The sequence below is a fragment of the Phycodurus eques genome, chromosome 2, assembly GCF_024500275.1.
Source record: "Phycodurus eques isolate BA_2022a chromosome 2, UOR_Pequ_1.1, whole genome shotgun sequence".
NCBI lineage: Eukaryota > Metazoa > Chordata > Actinopteri > Syngnathiformes > Syngnathidae > Phycodurus > Phycodurus eques.
Genome location: NC_084526.1, coordinates 22,586,363 through 22,607,247, shown reverse-complemented (window position 1 = coordinate 22,607,247; position 20,885 = coordinate 22,586,363). Strand labels below are relative to the sequence as shown.

The window sequence follows — 20,885 nt, the reverse complement described above, 5'->3', positions numbered from 1 at the left end:
AAGGAAAAAAAAAAAAACAGAATCGTGTCACTTGAGCCATGCAGTGTGAAACCAGCTGTGTTTGCTTGATGACAGACAGAACAACACAGAGAAGGACTGAGACGGCCTTGGAAACAGAGCCGGCGGCTGTCACTTATTAACGTGATGTGCTGGTGGCCGCTTTGTGACCGCCAATGAGAGCGAGGAGTAAAGTTACTGAGGTGTGAGGCTCTGAGCTAAACCACTTCACTTTCAAATGCACAATCCTAAAGTTACAAAATGAACTACAGTCAGTCTTGTTGAATAAAACACCTGCTCCCCGAGTAGAGGGGAAGGCATACAGAACCAGGATTATAACAGTACAGTAAACCCTGATATATCGTGGTTCACTTATCATGTTCATGCTTATCACAGATTTTTCTGTGAAACACAGAAAGGTTTTTTGTGTTATAATACAATTACAAAGTGTTAAAAAGTGCTTTTAAAAAATACAACTTGATTATGCCATGTGGGAGGGGTATTTGAAGACAAACTATAAAACAAATACCATACCAGATCCACCTACCTTGGTTTGGAACCGCAACGTACTTAAGTTTCTTTTTAATTCCATTATTATTTTACACTTGCATTTTTGTGGGGTTTAAATATGCATTAATTGAATTAAATTATTTCCTGTTCACGGAGCCAAATTTGTTGTCTGATTGTGTTTTATTTGAAATGGGGGTACAGTGTATGGCTCCAACTATATGTTTGGGAGACTGTTGTTTAATTTTGGCTTGTTAATGATGTCTGTATGATAACTGTATATAAGTTGGGGCCAGGAAAATAATTGCATCCAACTGTCAGGTAGTATTGACATGATTCGGCTTAGTTTTGGTTGCGAACTGCTGCATATGTCTCCAAGCTCCGGCTAAAATGTCCCTGTGGCCACCAGTCCTATGGACGACAAGTGCACTAGCAGCTTTAGTGACCCACTTAGTATGTTCTATTTGTAGTTTCACTGTTCTTACCACAAGGTTTTGCGTGTATGCATGGTCAGAGCTGTTTGTAAATTTACGCATGTCCCCACGCACAAATCCAAGTTGATACATCCCATTCTTTGCGTGGGAATGTTCGTATACTTGCTTTATAATGTACAGCTTTAGCTGTTCAACAGTCCGGGGTCTCCGTTGTCGTACTTTACGCTTCATAATGCGCCACACATTTTCAATGGGAGACAGGTCTGGACTGCAGGAAGGCCAGTCTAGTACCCGCACTCTTTTACTATGAAGCTACGCTGTTGTAACACGTGCAGAATGTGGTTTGGCATTGTCTTGCTGAAATAAGCAGGGGCGTCCATGAAAAAGACGTTGCTTGGATGGCAGCACATGTTTCTCCAAAACCTGTATGTACCTTTCAGCATTAATGGTGCCTTCACAAATGTGTAAATTACCCATGCCTTTGGCATTAACACAGCCCCATACCATCACAGATGCTGGCTTTTGAACTTTGCGTCCATAACAGTCCGGCTGCTTCTTTTCCTCTTTGGCCCGGAGGACACGACGTCCACCATTTCCAAAAAAAATTTGAAATGTGGACCAGTCGGACCACAGAACACTTTTCCACTTTGCATCGGTCCATCTTAGATGAGCTCGGGCCGAGAGAAGCAGGCGGCGTTTCTGGGTGTTGTTGATAAATGGCTTTTGCTTTGCATAGTAGAGTTTCAAGTTGCACTTACGGATGTAGCGCCGAACTGTATTTACGGACATTGGTTTTCTGAAGTGTTCCTGAGCACATGTGGTGATATCCTTTACACATTGATGTCGGTTTTTGATGCAGTGCAGTCTGAGGGATCGAAGGTCACAGGCATTCAATGTTGGTTTTCGGCCTTTCCGCTTACATGCACTAATTTCTCCAGATTCTCCGAACCTTTTGATGATATTATGGACCATAGATGATGAAATCCCTAAATTCTGTGCAATTGTGCATTGAGGAACATTGTCCTTAAACTGTTCGACTATTTTCTCATGCACTTTTTGACAAAGAGGTGAACCTCACCCCATCTTTGCTTGTGAATGACTGAACAATTCAGGGAAGCTCCTTTTATACCCAATCATGGCACCCATCTGTTCCCAATTAGCCTGTTCACCTGTGGAATGTTCCAAACAGGTGTTTGATGAGCATGCCTCAACTTTCTCAGTCTTTTTTGCCACAACATCAAATATCTTGTCTTTGTAGTGTATGCAATTAAATATAGGTTCAAGATGATTTGCAAATCATTGTATTCTGTTTTTATTTATTTATAACCTCCCAACTTCATTGGAATTGGGGTTGTATATTTAACTCAGGTGCTGTCCATTTCTTCTGATCATCCTTAAAATGGTTCTACACCTTCATTGAAATCCAGCTGTGTTTGATGATACTGATTGGACTTGATTAGGAAAGCCACACATCTGTTTTATATAAGACTCTAACAGCTCACAGTGCACGTCAGAGCAAATGAGAATCATGAGGTCAAAGGAACTGCCGGAAGAGCTCAGAGACACAATTGTGGAAAGGCACAGATCTGGCCAAGGTTACAAAAATCTTTCTACTGCTCTTAAGGTTCTAAAAGCACAGTGGCCTCCACAATCCTTAAATGGAAGAGAGAGATAAAGAAGAACCCAAAGATCACTGTGGCTGAGCTACAGAGATGCACTCGGGAAATGGGAGAAAGATCTAGAAAGTCAACCATCGCTGCAGCCCTCCATCAGTCGGAGCTTTTTGGCGGAGTGGCCCGATGGAAGCCTCTCCTCAGTGCAAGACACATGAAAGCCCGCATGGAGTTTACTAAAAAACACCTGAAGGACTCCAAGATGGTTAGAAATAAGATTCTCTGGTCAGATGAGACCAAGATAGAACTTTTTGGCCTTAATTCTAAGCGGTATGTGTGGAGAAAACAGGCACTGCTCATCACCTGTCCAATACAGTCCCAACAGTGAAGCATGGTAGTGGGAGCATCATGCTTGGGTGTGTTTTTCAGCTGCAGGGACAGGACGACTGGTTGCAATCGGAGGAAAGATTAATGCGGCCAAGTACAAGGATATCCTGGACAAAAACCTTGTCTAGAGTGCTCAGGACCTCAGACTGGGCTAAAATAACGAAGGAGTGGATTCAGATCAACTCCGTGACTGTTCCTTAATGGCCCAGCCAGAGCCCTGACTTAAACCCAATTGAGCATTTTTGGAGAGACCTGAAAATGGCTGTCCACCAATGTTCACCATGCAATCTGACAGAACTGGAGAGGATCTGCAAGGAGGAATGACAGAGGATCCCAAATCCAGGTGTGAAAAACTTGCATCATTCCCAAAAAGACTCATGGCTGTATTAGCCCAAAAGGGTGCTTCTAGTAAATATTGAGCAAAGGGTCTGAATACTGATGGCTGTGTGATATTTCAGTTTTTCTTTTTTAATAAATCTGCAAACATTTAAACAATTCCGTTTTATTCTGTCAATATGTGGTGCTGTGTGTACATTAATGAGGGGGGGGGGGGAAGATTTTCGCAAATAGCTTAAATATAACAAAGAGTGAAAAATTTAAGGGGGTCAGAATACTTTCTGTACCCACTATACAGGTGAAAGCTGGGCTGTTGATTCTCTTCCTCCAGTTAATTAAAGATAATGCTCATCAGTGGGCCCTGACACATTTTTTGGCATCGAGTTTGATGTCAAACTATTTATTTTTTATTTCAGAGACTGCTATTTTATTTGATCCAAAAGGATTAACAGTAGCGATGATATTCTCCCACAACATTTTATTTCTGTTTGTTTGTCACACGTGCATTAATTGTTCCAAACAGTATTTTGGGGTTTGTTTCCACCTGTCAGATAAGCACCGATCAATGTCTGTCTCGGAGATATTCATTTTCTCCGCCCTCTTCTTCAGAGAGGGAAGAACTGTAATATCCCGTGAGTAATGCACATTTTTTCACCCACAAAATTGTCAAAAGTCAATAAATAGTGTGCATTTTACATGCATGCTGCCATCTAGAGGTTATGCAAAAGGTGTAGCCTACACTTTCATTCCAATATGACTGCATATATGTACAGTTGTGCTCCTAAGTTTACATACACTGACAGAATTTGTGAAAAATGTTTTTTTTTTTTTTAAATACGACTGATGACTGAACAACAACTATCACTAATTGCAACAACCATCATTAATTTCTTAATGGTTATGTTTTGTTTAATGATAATGCTTTTCTGAAATGCTGGTAGAAGCAAAATCATGCATTGTAAAAATCCATTATACATAGGTAGAAGGATTTTCCAGACATTTGAGGTCAATTTTGGGGGTGCGCATTATACACGAGAAATTACGGTAGTCCATTTACGCATTCTTAAAGGGATTACTTCTACCATATTTCTCAATGCAAATGAGGCTTGACGTACACGAGCTTGGCAGTGTGGAACACGTGGGATTTATCAACAGTCATTACTTACTGGTGTAAGTACGACAGGTTTGATAAATACAGATTTTTTTCTTAAACACATTCTAAATTTCAGTCCTTCAAATAAACTTAGAATCTGTTCTATGCATTCTTTGATAAATTTGGCCTGTGGATCATTACACCTGCGATGAAGATGGGATAACTCTACATGTATTTGTCTTCAGGTAATTCAGTACTATAACATTTGCAATATATTATTTAAGGGACAGGAAGTGAAACTGATTTGTGCTCTAGCCACATGTGTACTCTGTAAACAAACACAGTGTAGCTCTGCCTCTGGTGTGCTTGATAAGCCATATGCTTTTCACACTTCATGTGGTTCTGCAATATTTACAATGATATATATTTGTTTTAATTCAAAATGAAACTGCACGAAGCAGTACTCACTTATATTTTACTGTGTTTCCAATTCTATACCTGTGCATTTAAATAACCATTTGGGCCCGAGTCAATAGTTAAGTGATGGCACGCTCCAGAAATCTGGAGATGTTTAACATGTTTCATAGGTCGTGTGTGCGTGCGTGTGTGTGTGTCTGGGTCTGAATCTTACCCCAGACTGGACATCCGTCATGGTGTGCGTCAGAATTATGTTGAATACGCCGTGCGATCGACTGCTCTCCTCGTTCATGTTTGTGGCAGCGACGGTGCGAGATTTATTGCCCTCTGACATCAGCACCTCGATGTCCTGTCAATGATTGAATCATTTAATCTTAAGTAAACTTTTTTGTTTTCTATAGTTCACTACATTACATACAGTAATATATAACAAAGCATTAGCTGTTAAAAGATGCTCATTGATGATGTCTCGATTAATCAGCCATAATGAAAATGAAATTAAAGCTGCGAACAGCAATGAATGAACATTTGAACCCCTGTTTTAATGTTGAATCCTCAAAATACTCAATTGTACCATTCTCTGCCCACATTAGACGGTGGAGGCAACATTTTCTCAATTAAACACCCCCCGTCTGTTTAGGATGCTTGCTTCTGAATGGAGTTCATTTGGGTGAATTCCATAGAATTCCATAGAGTTTTGGAACTCACCCAAAACGGCTGCTTCAAAGCAAAATGTCAAACTTCCAGTTCCCCATCGGTTATGGGTCCTAGAAACCTTTTCATGCGTCTTGTTATGTTACACATGCCCACCCAATTTAGTGCTGATCAGCCAGACTGGAGGTGGGAGCAAATGTTTTCCAACTTTCCAGAGAGTGCTACTAAGTGACTTGCAGGTTTGTTTTGTAAGTCCCAAAATAAATTCATTTTCACCAGAATACACTTCGAATAATTGGCGAGTTTCCAGGTGACTCATTTGTTGAAAGAATAATAATTGAAGTTGCAGGCAGTAATAAATAGGCCCTCACATCCCACTTTTCATGGCAAATCCTCAAACTAATCATGAAACTTTGAATTTACGTGAATAAAAAACGATTCAAAGAAACATATAGTAAGTTCACCTTGTAGCTAGCCACAGCTAGCCGTGAGAGGCCGTCCACGTATGGACCCAACACTTTATGTTCTCTCACTCTCAGCGTTTGTCTGCCCCTGCAAAAAAATAAAATACATTTTTAAAAAATTAAAAAATGGTGACCAATGAAAACTTTGTCTTTCATCAAGATTCTCACAGTTCCGACCATACAACGCCAGCCCGTGCTCTCTAACCCTGATTCAGACTGAGAACTTAATCACCAGCAAAGCACATATGGTTGTCAGATGGTCTGCTCTTCCTCGGCCCTAACAGGCAAAGAGTTTAAAGGTCCAGCCAAGTCAAAGGTTGGGTCATTAGGAACAAGCCAGTTGCTGATTTAGTGCTGGATATGACCTGAACTCCACCAGGGACAACCTCTTAAACCAGTGACCACTTATCCGGCGTCTATCACTTTCATAAACTCATGTTCAAAGACTTTACAATAGGGCAGACGTGAAAAGCACAAATGCTGACTCAAGCTTGGTGTTCTTGTTACAGTGGAACCGCAGATAAAATGATTATAATTACAAAAATTGTCACAATTATTGGCATTATCACCATAATAAGGGGGGGGGGGGGGGGGGGGGGGGGGGCGGGGGGATCACAAGTGCCGACAAAGTCTGTTTATTGTTAAAGTGGGACTAGGGATGAAATAAAAATCATGATCAAAATAATTACGATTATCAGTTATCAAGAAAAAAAAATACATGCTCCAAATTACATTACTATCACAATTGCTTATAATACAATGAGATTAGAGATGAAACGATTATCATGAGCAAAATGATCACTATTATCTGTTATTTATTGTTGCAGTGGGACTGAAAGTGTCAAAGATTATCATGACTAAAAGTATGGCTATTATTGGTTTTATCATAATATATTAAAAATAAATAAAAATATCAATTCACACTAAATGAGCAGACAGAGACTCTGGTTCTGGTACTCTCCATGGGTAAACTGTAAATGGTGTTATCTCCCTTTTTTTCGTTACACTTTTTGCAGTGACGACAAAGACAAAGGTGACGATAACCACAGAACCAGAACTTTAACTTGCTGCGACTCCAGGAAAGGCTCTGGCTGCTTAGCAAATAATTTATTTTGCCAAGCAGATGCTAACTTATCATCCCTAAATGTTTGCTGAGAGTCTTAAAAAATAATTTCACACTTGTATCAAAGTTAAGAATGTTAAAATATGACTTAAAACATTGTAGGTAGGTGTAATGGAGGTTGAGTGACAGTTTGAGCCTCCAACAAATATTTTTTTATTTTACATTAAATGAAATTTAATTTATTAAGGTAGTTAAAACCACATTAAATAAAATTGTATTAAATGGTATTAGGTTTAATGGTATTTTATTTAAAAACATATTTATTTAGTTTTTAATGTAATTTAATTGAATTATGACCATAGGCCAACATTAAAGCTCCAGAAGTAACCTCTCCTGTTGTCAACACAAAGAAAAAGTGGAGGCTGTTTAACACCATTGCAGTTGAGGACGTACCCTTTGGGGTCCAGCAGATCGCGGACCTTTTCGTTGTAGATCTCCATGTAGGAGACCTCCACAGTGAACTTCTCCTGCTCACGCTGCTCCTTCTGCGTGCGGTCAAACAAAGCGCTACAAAGTCGAGGGATGAGGCCCGGCTGGTCCCCCGAACCCATCATAGTGTAGGACTTTCCGGAACCTATACATACATAAACATGAGAAGGAAGGTGCCTTTTAAGTGAGAAAGGCTAGAGCAGGGGTGGCCAACCCGCGGCTCGCGAGCCTCATGCGGCTCTTTAACTAGTTTCATGCGGCTCTTCAGTAGCTGTCACATGACATGCGTCAAAAATGCAAGAATTGCTTAGAGTGGCAACAACAGAATAGAAGCCAGATTTGAAGAGGATTGTTCAAGATAAGGAATGCCAGAAGTCTCACTAAGCAGCATAGTAAGAGAAAGATGTTATTGAAAATTATTCTATTATTGTTTGTGGACTTGCTTGAACTGAGAGTTTGTGTGTGTGAGACAGTGCACACAATGTTAACTGTTGAAAATTACTGATATTATCATGTTGGTGTGGTTATTTTCATTAGATCTGGCTGAGCAGAGGTCTGTGTATGCGTGCATACATGATTAAAAGATGATGTTCATGTGTACCCATGTGTATGATGTGGCTCTTTGCAGTAACACAGAAAAAAAAGTGGCTCTTAGTCTCTGACTAGTTGGCCACCCCTGTGCTAGAGGAACGCCTTCCAAAAATACATTTCAACATATTAAAGTGAGACAGAGAACATATACTTCCAACAAGGCTTACTGTCTACAGGTTTGTTGTGACCTACAAAATTCATGAGGCAAAAGCTCAACGCTGATCTAAAAGTGTAACTTGATCAGATGTTACTGATTCTGACCTTACATAAAAAACTAGATGATGCTGTTTATGTATCCAACCATTCATTTTCCGTAACGCTTATACTCACGAGGGTCCATGTCCCTTAAGTCGTTCAACAAAATAATGTGTCTTTCACGGCTATTAACGTTATGTGGTCGCGCCACAATATTGTGCGTGTCCATAATTATTTAGTTCCACCCAGTCTGCTTCCATTTTTGCCATTCCACTACAGTCACACACTCCAGCTTAATTTGACGTATATTGCAAGAGATATGATTTCAATAAAGAATCATTCATTGACAGCCTCGCCTAATCTACAGTGCAGTAATTTACCAGTTTGTCCATAGGCAAAGATACAGGCATTGTAGCCAAGGAAGGCGTTATGAAGAAGACTCTCCCCAAGGCACTGAAAAACCACCTCCTGACCTGGAGAGACATGCATGTTGTACTTGATTTTAGGCTTTTATATATCAAGATTTATGATAATATGTGCCAGGGATGTTTTGGGCAAACCAACCAGCGAATTTCTCTTTGTCCGATTCGTCCATGGACCAGAAGCAGTAGTCGTAGGCAAAAACCTGGAGGGCACACAGAGGGAGATGTAAATAAATGGTTGCTATGGTGCGAATGTACAACACAAAGCTAATAAGGCAATCACTCCAACAAAACCATGTACTTTTTTTTTAAGGCCGGCAATGACTCACAAACGGCAAAAGAGAGCTCACTGCTGACGCAGTCAAAAAGTCGCCATTACCTTGGACTGATTCCTGGTGATGTCGCACAGGGAGGTAAAAGTGCATGTGGAAAAAGAGAGAGATGAAATTTTAGGCATATAAGCGAGGGTACGGTACTTATTTACAGCAGAGAATCACAATTGTGTGTCTCTTGAAGATGAGAACCAAAAATAGCTCGAGGCACCGACCACACATTTAATTGACCTTTGCGTGTGTGTGTGTGTTTACTTCCTGATTGCTTGTCATGTCAACCAACTTTTGTGTGTTTATCTTCAGGGCAGTGTGGTTGGGTAGCAGCGGGGGCTGGGTCCTGGGGGATGGTACAAGGGTTTGCATAGCTGGAGGTAGTTTGTAGTTTTGAGTGAGAATGGCGGGTATAAGGGGTCAGTGGGTCGAGGTTATAATAAGAACTGAAAGTGACTTAAATGAGCGAAGATGATCTGAATATCTTTAATATCATATTAATTTAGCCTACATACTAAGTATAGTAAAGCAGAAACGCAAGAACTTGTCCGGCATGAACATTATTCACCTAATATAGTGTTAATAGAATATACCTGAACCACTTTATAGATGCACAAATGTAATGTATTACTTGAGTGGGAGTGTTTGAAGCTAACACTATGTAGCATGTCTGTGTGCAAAACCCTACAGGCATATGCAATTTTCTGGCATTCAATAAAAACAGCTGACAGTGGGCTTATTTGCATCTATTCTAATTGGCTTGTGAGGTGTATTTAAAAGATACTTATTACCCATTTTTTCATCGTTTTACAACAGTTTCCTGGTGTCTAAAGCCTGCTGCACACTGCGCGATGTGGTCAAATCTGATTTGACCAGATCATTGCAAATAAATAGTAAAAGCGAGTTGCCGACCCACCCCTCCGCTCATTGAGCGATAGGATATATGGACGCCCTAAATCGGCCTGCAAAGGCATTTGAAGCTGCACATACAGTATGTTGTACTTTATCACATTTATTAAACCATACAAAATATATTAATAGTTAATGAACAAGCCGGTTGCTGAAGAGAGTGGATGTGAGCGAGAATAAAAGCGATAGTGTGGATATTTTTTATAGAGGATCACTGGCTCCCATTCATTTGAGCATACCCAGCGGGGTACGTGCCATTCGCGTACATTTTGGCCACAAGCTTCGCTTTTTCACCCGGGCACATTATAAATTATAAATATAGTTAAGCATTATCGTAAAACAATATGTGATACTTTATATAAAGTATTTATATGGCTTGGGGGCGGCGTAGCTGAACCCACTAATGAAAGAAGTTCAAAAGAATCATTTGTGTTCATGAATCATGAGTTTGTTCAATGCTAACACTATGCCTGATATTTTTGTTGCGGTAAATGGTGGTGAAGTCGAATCTCAGATACAGGAGGAGCAGTGTGGTTTTCATCCTGGCTGTGGAACAGTGGACCAGCTCTACACCCTCGGCAGGGTCCTCGAGGGTGCATGGGAGTTCGCCCAACCAGTCTACATGTGTTTTGTGGACTTGGAGAAGGCGTTCGACCGTGTCCCTCGGGGAGTCCTGTGGAGGGTGCTTCGGGAGTATGGGGTACCGAACCCCCTGATACGGGCTGTTCGGTCCTTGTACGACCGGAGTCAGAGTTTGGTCCGAATATCCGGCAGTAAGTCGGACTCGTTCCCGGTAAAGGTTGGACTCCGCCAAGGCTGCCCTTTGTCACCGATTCTGTTCATAACTTTTATGGACAGAATTTCAAGGCCCCCCAGAGGCGTAGAGGGGGTCCGGTTTGGTGGCCTCAGTATTTCATCTCTGCTTTTTGCAGATGATGTGGTTCTGTTGGCTTCATGACCTCCAACTCTCACTGGAGCAGTTCACAGCCGAGTGTGAAGCTGCTGGGATGAGAATCAGCACTTCCAAATGTGAAACCATGGTCCTCAGTCGGAAAAGGGTGGCGTGCCCTCTCCAGGTCGGGGATGAGATCCTGCCCCAAGTGGAGGAGTTCAAGTATCTTGGGGTCTTGTTCACGAGTGAGGGAAGAATGGAACGGGAGATCGACGGGCGAAGCGGTGCAGCGTCTGCAGTGGTGCGGACTTTGTATCGGTCCGTTGTGGTAAAGAAGGAGCTAAGCCGAAAGGCGAAGCTCTCAATTTACCGGTCGATCTACGTTCCTACCTTCACCTATGGTCACGAGCTGTGGGTCGTCACCGAAAGAACAAGATCTCGGATACAAGCGGCCGAAATGAGTTTCCTCCGCAGGGTGTCCGGGCTCTCCTTTAGAAATAGGGTGAGAAGCTCGGTCATCCGGGTGGATCTCAGAGTAGAGTCGCTGCTCCTCCGCATCGAGAGGCGCCAGATGAGGTGGCTGGGGCATCTGATTCGGATGCCTCCCGGACGAGGTGTTCCGGGCACGTCCCACCGGGAGGAGACCCCGGGGACGACCCAGGACACGCTGGAGAGACTACGTGCTTCGGCTGGCCTGGGAACGCCTCATGATCCCCCCGGAAGAGATGGATGAAGTGGCTGGGGAGAGGGAAGTCTGGGCGTCCCTGCTAAAGCTACTGCCCTCGCAACCCGACCTCGGATAAGCGGTAGAAAATGGATGAATGTATGGATAAATGGTGGTGACTTTCTTTTTAAACTAATAATGTTGACAATGTTAAAATATTTCCTGTACAGTTAATAAAGGTTTTATGACAGCACAATGAGAAAGGAAGTGTTGGATTTGCGTCATGGATCCAGGGCCTACTTGTGAAAACAGTTATTAAAACTCATGATTAACACAAGGGCCAATATTTTAGTTGTATTATATGGTGGTGCTGGTTACACTCTCTTTACAGTAACACCATGATGAAAATGTTACTAAAATTACTGATTGCTAATTACTGGTACAGAAAGGTTTTTTATAATGGCACAATAAAACTTTGAAATTGTACCACTAGTGCAATCTGTTTAAAAAAATACAAATAAAAATTCACAGGTCATTGTCATTGTTTCTTTTTGACTAATGTGAGGGCCTTTGAGAGCGTGGCAGGTTTTTGACGTTTGTTGTGATGACAGCTGTCACGACAGCTTTGAAGACAGCGTGTGAGAAGACTTCGCCCTTGTAGCTCTGCAGATGACACACAGTTATATCCAACAGTGTCTCCAGATGACTACAGTTCAATTGAGGTGTTGTGTCACTGTATAAAACCGATAAATAACTGGATGAATAATTTAACCAAAACAAAACTGACAGAATTGTTTTTGGCAATAAAGAGGATTGCTGTTAGTAAATACCTGGAGTCACTCTCTTTAAAAAGTAAAGACCAAGTCCGAAACCTTGGTGTACTGATAGATTCGGACCTGACTTTCAACAGTCATATCAAGAACTAAAACTGCGTTCTACCAGCTGAAGAACATATCTTGAAGGCTTGCATGTGCCAAGCAGAAGCATGCTTTTATCTCAAGTAGACTTGACGATTGTAATGGTCTTCTGACTGGACTCCCCCAATGCTGCAGCTCGGGTTCTGACCAGAACAAAGAGGACAGAGCATATTAGTCCAATTCTAAAGTCTCTACACTGGTTCCCAGTCAGCTTTAGAATGGATTTTAAAGTTCTGCTACTGGTCTATACATCACTAAAAGGTTTAGGTCCTGAATACATGAAAGAAATGCTAATGGTATATAATATAAACTCAGTCGTGCTATGAGATCTACAGACTCAGGTCAAAGAGTGGAGCACGGAGTCCAAAGCAAACATGGTGAAGCAGCATTTAGCTATTATGCTGCACACAAATGGAATAAGTTGCTTACAATTTGCTTTGTGCATCCATTAAAGAAGTAAGCCATCACCCGCCCCAAACGCAAATGAGTAGTGAGAATTAGGTGGTCGGAGAGCTGTGGGCCTGCTCCTCCACTCTCATCACCGTCATTTAGAAAATATCTTAATGCATGGATGCTTCCACCCTCCCTTTTGCCACTGTTCTTACATTGTTCTTTCATCAGCCCCTCTCTTGCCGGGACTGCACCATTCATGGCTGCATGGGGAGTAATGAGGAATGGAGGCCAGGGAGACCTGAGACTGGAACGTAAACTGAAGCAGAGTTGGCGTGGATGAGACACCACACTTAATAATAATAGCAGCAGAATGCATAAAGAAGCTGCCATATTACAGTCAACCCCACAATGTCTTGCATTAGGAGGCAAGTATGTGAGTCATGTCAGGTGGGACACTGCAATACCATGTAAAGAATGTGACCTTTAACAACCGACACGGGGGGTGGAACAATTTGGTCCGTGTATCGGTTTTGTTGTCATGGTTTTCGGTTCAGTTCGGTACACATTGACTCTTAGGAATTATTAATTCTTGCATAATAATATATTATAATAATATTCGTTTAATTTTTACACTTAATTTTTTAAGAATATATTGAAAGTACTGTATATCTTCACAGCCTTATTATTATTATTATTATTATTTGTATTATTTAAATTATTTTTCATTAATCAGAAGTATTTGTTGTTCTATTTATATCAGCGGCATATTGTGACAGGAAGAACAATTAAACTCTCTTCGACTGGATGGAAAAAGGTGCAATAAAGCTGTGTATCCACCTGTTCCCATTCATCCAACAGAATAGGTCATGGCTTCCTGCAAATATATCAGCTTTTTATTCACAAACAACTTTGATACTTTTCGACCCTAGTGAGGAGAAGCGGCTCAGAAAATGGAAGGATGGGTTTACCATGAGGTATTGCTAATGTGAAATAGTGCCTTGGCTCAGCAAAGGTTGGAAAACACTAGTCTTAATCTATCCATCCATCCATCCATTTTCTACCGCTTATCCGGGTCGGGTCGCGGGGGCAGTAGCTTTAGCAGGGACGCCCAGACTTCCCTCTCCCCAGCCACTTCATCCAGCTCTTCCGGGAGGATCCCGAGGCGTTCCCAGGCCAGCCGAAGGACGTAGTCTCTCCAGCGTGTCCTGGGTCGTCCCTGGGGTCTCCTCCCGGTGGGACGTGCCCGGAACACCTCACCAGGGAAGCGTCCGGGAGGCATCCGAATCAGATGCCCCAGCCACCTCATCTGGCTCCTCTCAATGCAGAGATACTTTAACTCCTCCACTTGGGGCAGGATCTCATCCCCGACCTGGAGAGGGCATGCCGCCCTTTTCCGACTGAGGACCATGGTCTCAGATTTGGAGGTGCTGATTCTCATCCCAGCCGCTTCACACTCGGCTGAGAACTGCTCCAGTGAGAGTTGGAGCTCACGGCTTGATGAAGCCAACAGAACCTACATCATCAGCAAAAAGCAGAGATGCAATACTGAGGCCACCAAACCGGACCCCCTCTACGCCTTGGTTGCGCCTAGAAATTCTGTCCATAAAAGTTATGAACAGAATCGGCGACAAAGGGCAGCCTTGGCGGAGTCCAACCCTCACCGGGAACGAGTCCGACTTACTGCCGGATATGCGGACCAAACTCTGACTCCGGTCGTACAGGGACTGAACAGCCTGTATCAGGGGGTTCGGTACCCCATACTCCCAAAGCACCCTCCACAGAACACATGTAGACTGGTTGGGCGAACTCCCATGCACCCTCGAGGACCCTGCCGAGGGTGTAGAGCTGGTCCACTGTTCAACGGCCAGGACGAAAACCACACTGCTCCTCCTGAATCTGAGATTCGACTTCCCGACGGACCCTCCTCTCCAGCACCCCTGAATAGACCTTACCAGGGAGGCTGAGCAGTGTGATCCCCCTAGAGTTGGAACACACCCTCCGCCACCCCAGTCTGCCAATCCAGAGGCACTGTCCCCGATGTCCAAGCGATGTTGCAGAGGCGTGTCAACCAGGACAGCCCCACAACATCCAGAGCCTTTAGGAACTCCGGGCGAAATCTCATCCACCCCCGGGGCCCTGCCACCGAGAAGCTTTTTAACTACCTCGGTGACCTCAAACCCAGAAATAGGAGAGCCCGCCTCAGAGAACCCACACTTTGCTTCCTCATGGGAAGGCGTGTCGGGGGAATTGAGGAGGTCTTCGACGTATTCTCCCCACCGACTCACAACGTCCCGAGTCGAGGTCAGCAGCGCCCCATCCCCACTATACACAGTGTTGGTGGTGCACTGCTTTCCTCTCCTGAGATGTCGGATGGTGGACCAGAATTTCCTCGAAGCCGTCCGGAAGTCTTTCTCCATGGCGTCACCGAACTCCTCCCATACCCGAGTTTTTGCTTCAGCGACCACCAGAGCTGCATTCCGCTTGGCCAGCCGGCACCCATCAGCTGCCTCAGGAGTCCCACAGGCCAAAAAGGCCCAATAGGACTCCTTCTTCAGCTTGACAGCATCCCTCACCGTTGGTCTTAATCAGTCTTAATCTAAATAAATCTAAACAAAAGTTATTAAATAAGTATTATATAACATACAGTCACCTCCCAAAGTATCGGAACGGCAAGGTAAATTCCTTTGTTTTATTGTGTACTAAAGACATTTGGGTATCAGATCAAGAGATGAATATGAGAAAAGTTCAATACTAGCTTTTATTTCATGGTATTTACATCAAGATGTGTTAAAAATTCAAAGATGTTCAACTAATGTTCAACCTATATTTAATTGAATACACTACAAAGACAACATATTTAATGTTCAAACTGATAAACTTTATTGTTTTTAGCAAATCATTAACTTACAATTTTATGGCTGCAACAAGTTCCAAAAAAGCTGGGACAGGGTCATGTTTACCACTGTGTTACATCACCTTTTCTTTTAACAACATTCAGTAAACGTTTGGGAACTGAGGACACTAATTGTTGAAGATTTGTAGGTGGAATTATTTCCCATTCTTGCTTGATGTACAGCTTCAGCTGTTCAACAGTCTGGGATCTCCGTTGTTGTATTTTACGCTTCATAATGTGCCACACATTTTCAATAGGAGACAGGTCTGGACTGCAGCCAGGCGAGTCAGGTATCCGCACTCTTTTACTACGAAGCCACACTGTTGTAACGTGCAGAATGTGGTTTGGCATTGTCTTCCTGAAACAAGCAGGGACGTCCATGAAAAAGACGTTGCTTGGATGGCAGCATATGTTACTCCTTAACCTGTATGTACCTTTCAACATTAATGGTACCTTCACAGATGTGCAAGTTACCCATGCCATTGGCACTAACACAGCCCCATACCATCACAGATGCTGGCTTTTGAAATTTGCATCCATAACAGTCCGGATGGTTCTTTTCCTCTTTGGCCCGGAGGACACGACGCCCACAATTTCCAAAAACAATGTCAAATGTGGACTCGTCGGACCACAGAACACTTTTCCACTTTGCATCAGTCCATATTAGATGAGCTCGGGCGCAGTGAAGCTGGCAGCATTTCTGGGTGTTGTTGATAAATGGCTTTTGCTTTGCATAGTAGAGTTTCAAGTTGCACTTACAGATGTAGCGCCGAACTGTATTTAGTGACATTGGTTTTCTGAAGTGTTCCTGAGCACATGCGGTGATATCCTTTACACATTGATGTCGGTTTTTGATGCAGTGCTGCCTGAAAGATCGAAGGTCATGGGCATTCAATGTTGGTTTTCGGCCTTGGCGCTTGCATGCAGTGATTTCTCCAGATTCTCTGAACCTTTTGATGATATTTGTCCTTAAACTATTCGACTACTTTCTTACGCACTTGTTCCTAAAGAGGTGAACCTCGCCCCATCTTTGCTTGTGAATGACTGAGTAATTCAGGGAAGCTCCTTTTATACCAAATCATGGCACCCACCTGTTCCCAATTAGCCTGTTCACCTGTGGGATGTTCCAAACAGGTGTTTGATGAGCATTCCTTTCTCAGTCTTTTTTTCCACCTGTCCCATCTTTTTTGGAACGTGTTGCAGCCATAAAATTCTAAGTTCATGATTATTTGCTAAAAACAATCAGGTTTATCAGTTTGAACATTAAATATCTTGTCTTTGTAGTGCATTCAATTAAATATAGGTTGAAAATGATTTGAAAATCACTGTATTCTGTTTTTATTTATGTTTAACACAACGTCTCAACTTCTTTGGAATTGGGGTTGTAAATGTAGACTTGCCGGGAAATATCCAGATGTGGAGCCGACCCGCTCCTCATGCTGTCAAGCTTTGGCTACCCTTTAGTATATGTTTTGGGCACAATCAGATGCCGTCGCCTTTTCATCTTTAATGGAGGATGTTTCATTTTTCTTAACTGGAAGTCAGCTATGGCTCCCACACACAGATGTTGGGTTGGGATGTAATGGCACATTTAAAACTTTACGTTGAAATACTCAATCAGGGGATCAACTCATAGGTTTTATCAGGTCTGGCAGCCATTTCTGAACTACCTACTTGAACCTATTCCCATCTAGAGACACTGACAGCTACTTAATTCACCCACATTCTCTGCAACATGTCAGAATTGTATTTTTATTTTTATTAGTTTCATTTGTTTTGTTTTTGCTTATTTTGTTATTGTTTATTAATTTAATTTACCTTACCTGTAAGTATTTACAGTTAAAAAGCCAATAAAAAACATCTGAACAATAAAGGGAGATTTGCATTTATTTTTAACTCTGCTTTGTCATCTTATCCAAAGGCCAAAGTTAATTTTAAATCATTTGAAAGACTTCTTATCAGACACCTTTCTTGGCCACCACAGACCAGGGCACACCCTAAATCTCATCCAAAGTCAGCTGGAATAGGCTAGGCAAAATACAATATTTGTATCTGTCTTTGCTTTTTATACGATAAAGTGAGGTATTAAATGTGCTTTCACGTAATGACACGACATCCAGCATTCACATAATTAAATGCATGACAATGTTGTATCTGGTGTCTACTTATTGGACGATGGCAATTACTTTCAACACAACAGGTCATGAGACCTGAGTGTCAGGTGTGAAACTTCACACTTTAGTTTCTGTCCCGTCTTCCTGTTGTCTCCTCTTTCACGCTTTTATGGCTCTACTACCTCAGGGGTGCAACATTTGCACATTTCTTGAAATTTGGCCTCTTTTACAAAAAGATCCTGTAAAGGTTCCTTAACAGAAGACCCAACATTTGTCCGCTTGCACCTTTTACACAACCCAGTGATTCAGGGTATTGCCTGTGCTTTCAGATTTGGAGATTTGGAGATTTCCAACAGCGCTCCAAGTTTCCGAACAGTGCGGAGTGTAGCAGAGCACGCTTTGAGGATATTTCCGAACGCACCCGTAGCCTGCCTTAGCCCGTGTTGAATTCTGGGTGACCTAGTCGCGATGCCCGTTTGTGGCCCTGTCAATGTGTTGTGATCTTATAGAGAAAACTAGATTTCCCTACACCTTTAAATTCGTCCCATAGACATTTGGTTTTAGCATTTATTTGGCTCCCGAGCAACATTGCAGGGTAGGAAAATATGTTTGGGCACATTTCCTACAAAATGAATAGTCCTGAAAAAAGAAACACAGATGGGTATATACGTTTGTGAGTGCTAGGGTTGGGCATCGTTTGAATTTGAGCAATTCCAGTCCGATTTCGGTTCCTCATTTCGATCCCGGTTCCAAACGATTCTCGATTCAGATTCTTTTAGGGGGCTGGGTCAAAAAGGTTTTCTTGGTTTAAGTAAAGGGTGTCCAAATTATGAACATCGATTTTCTTAGCAGCCCGCAGCATCGACTAAAATGAAAATTTGACTCGGGGGTTCTTTATAACCAGTATCAATATCAAAACTATGACCTAAAAGGCTATGTGTGTGGAACTAACCCAATTGACTTTATATACATTCATTGTTTCAGCTTAAGGTTAAATATAGCATCATTAAAATATTTATTTGAGACTGTTTTATCATGTCAAATGGTTTATATGTGCAAGTTTTAACTTGACTTCCTGTTTTAGACTTGTAGCATTTTATTTTGAAGGGTACCCACCAGAACTCAGTTTTTTGGCATGAAAAGTAACTTCACACAATGCCGGTGAATTTTGAAAACAAAAGTAAACCTAGAAGGCAAGAAAGCAGTAATGAATGGAATCAAATGCTATAAAACGTTGATTCCTTTACCCACCCACCGATGAGGCACAAGGTTAGTGTTGGTGATACTGTGACGTTTATGTGAATTTTGTCCCAATTCATTGTGATGTAAAGTTGCTAGTTTGACCTTTGCTGAAGTTTTAGCTCAATGTTAAGTGCATGAAAAAACGACCTCAATGTGTGAAGGAAATCCCCACATGGGCTCAGGAACACTTCAGAAAACCAATGTCAGTAAATACAGTTCGGCGCTACATACGTACGTGCAACTTGAAACTCTACTATGCAAAGCAAACGCCATTTATCAACAACACCCAGAAACGCTGCCAGCTTCACTGCGCCCGAGCTCATCTAAGATGAACTGATGGAAAGTGGAAAAGTGTTCTGTGGTCCGACGAGTCCACATGTCGAATTGTTTTTGGAAATTGTGGACGTCGTGTCCCCCGTGCCAAAGAGGAAAAGAACTATCCGGACTGTTAAAGTTCAAAAGCCAGCATCTGTGATGGTATGGGGCTGTGTTAGTGCCAATGGCATGGGTAACTTACACATCTGTGAAGGCACCATTAATGCTGAAAACTACATACAGGTTTTGGAGTAACATATGCTGCCATCCAAGCAACGTCTTTTTCATGGACGCCCCTGCTTGTTTCAGGAAGACAATGCCAAACCACACTGCACGTGTTACAACAGCGTGGCTTTGTAGTAAAAGAGTGCGGGAACCTGACTCGCCTGCCTGCAGTCCAGACCTGTCTCCTATTGAAAATGTGTGGCACATTATGAAGCGGAAAATATGCCAACGGAGAACCCAGACTGTTGAACATTTATTGAATTTTGTTAAAAGAAAAGGTGATGTAACACAGTGGTAAACATGACCCTGTCCCAGCTTTTTTGGAACGTGTTGCAGCCATAAAATTCTAAGTTGATGATTTGCTAAAAACAATAGTTTATCAGTTTGAACATTAAATATGTTGTCTTTGTAGTGTATTCAATTAAATATAGGTTGAATATTAGTTGCAAATCATTGTATTCTGTTTTTATTTATGTTTAACACAACGTCCCAACTTCATTGGAATTGGGGTTGTAAACACCATGAAATAAAAAGCTAGTATTGAACTTTTCTCATATTCATCTCTTTATCTGAAAAACAAATGTCTTTAGTACACAATAAAACAAAGGAATTGACCTTGCCGTTCCAATACTTTGGGAGGTGACTGTATGCTATATAATACTTAGTTAATAACTTGATCTTTTATTTAGATTTATTTAGATTAAGACTAGTGTTTTCCAACCTTTGCTGAGCCAAGGCACTATTTTACATTCCAAAAACCTCATGGTAAACCACTAAACAAAAATATAATGAAAAGTATCAAAGTTTTTGGTGAATATAAAGCTGATATATTTGCAGGACGCCATTGACCTATTCTGTTGTATTCTGTTTTTATTTATGTTTAACATAATGTCCCAACTTCATTGGAATTGGGGTTGTGCAAAGATTGAGCCTGTGGAATACTCCAAACTGGCAAAAACCATGTCTGATACAGATTTAATTTGAATGTATTCTCTTTGCCAGGAGCCACCTGAAATTTCAAATTCCTCCGCCATGCTGCCTTAATACTGTTCGGTGTTGGAGATGTAATCCTTTAGAGTTTCTTCAGTGTTAATGTGACTGGGAGGATAGATTTAGATTTATCCAGACTAACATATTTTTCATGTTCTCCCCATGCTTGCGTGGGTTTCTCCGAGCACTCTGGTTTCCTCCCACATTCCAACAACCTATTTCCTAGGTTAAATGAAGAAAAAATTGTCCATACGTGTGAATGTGAGCGTGAATTGTTTGTCTATATGTGCCTTGCAATTGGCTGGCAGCCAATTCAGGGTGTAGCCAACCTCTTGCCCGAAGTCAG

The 20,885-nt window shown here is 42.0% G+C and overlaps 1 protein-coding gene across 1 annotated transcript in view; it reads right to left on the bottom strand.

Annotated features, from left to right (window-relative positions):
• The window catches only part of kif13ba (kinesin family member 13Ba), a 91,709-nt gene that overhangs the window by 42,467 nt on the left and 28,357 nt on the right, over positions 1 to 20,885 (bottom strand). The window contains 6 exon segments of the mRNA XM_061669945.1: positions 4,999 to 5,133; positions 5,903 to 5,990; positions 7,419 to 7,599; positions 8,621 to 8,713; positions 8,805 to 8,865; positions 9,042 to 9,054. Of these exon segments, the coding sequence (XP_061525929.1) occupies positions 4,999 to 5,133; positions 5,903 to 5,990; positions 7,419 to 7,599; positions 8,621 to 8,713; positions 8,805 to 8,865; positions 9,042 to 9,054 (571 nt within the window).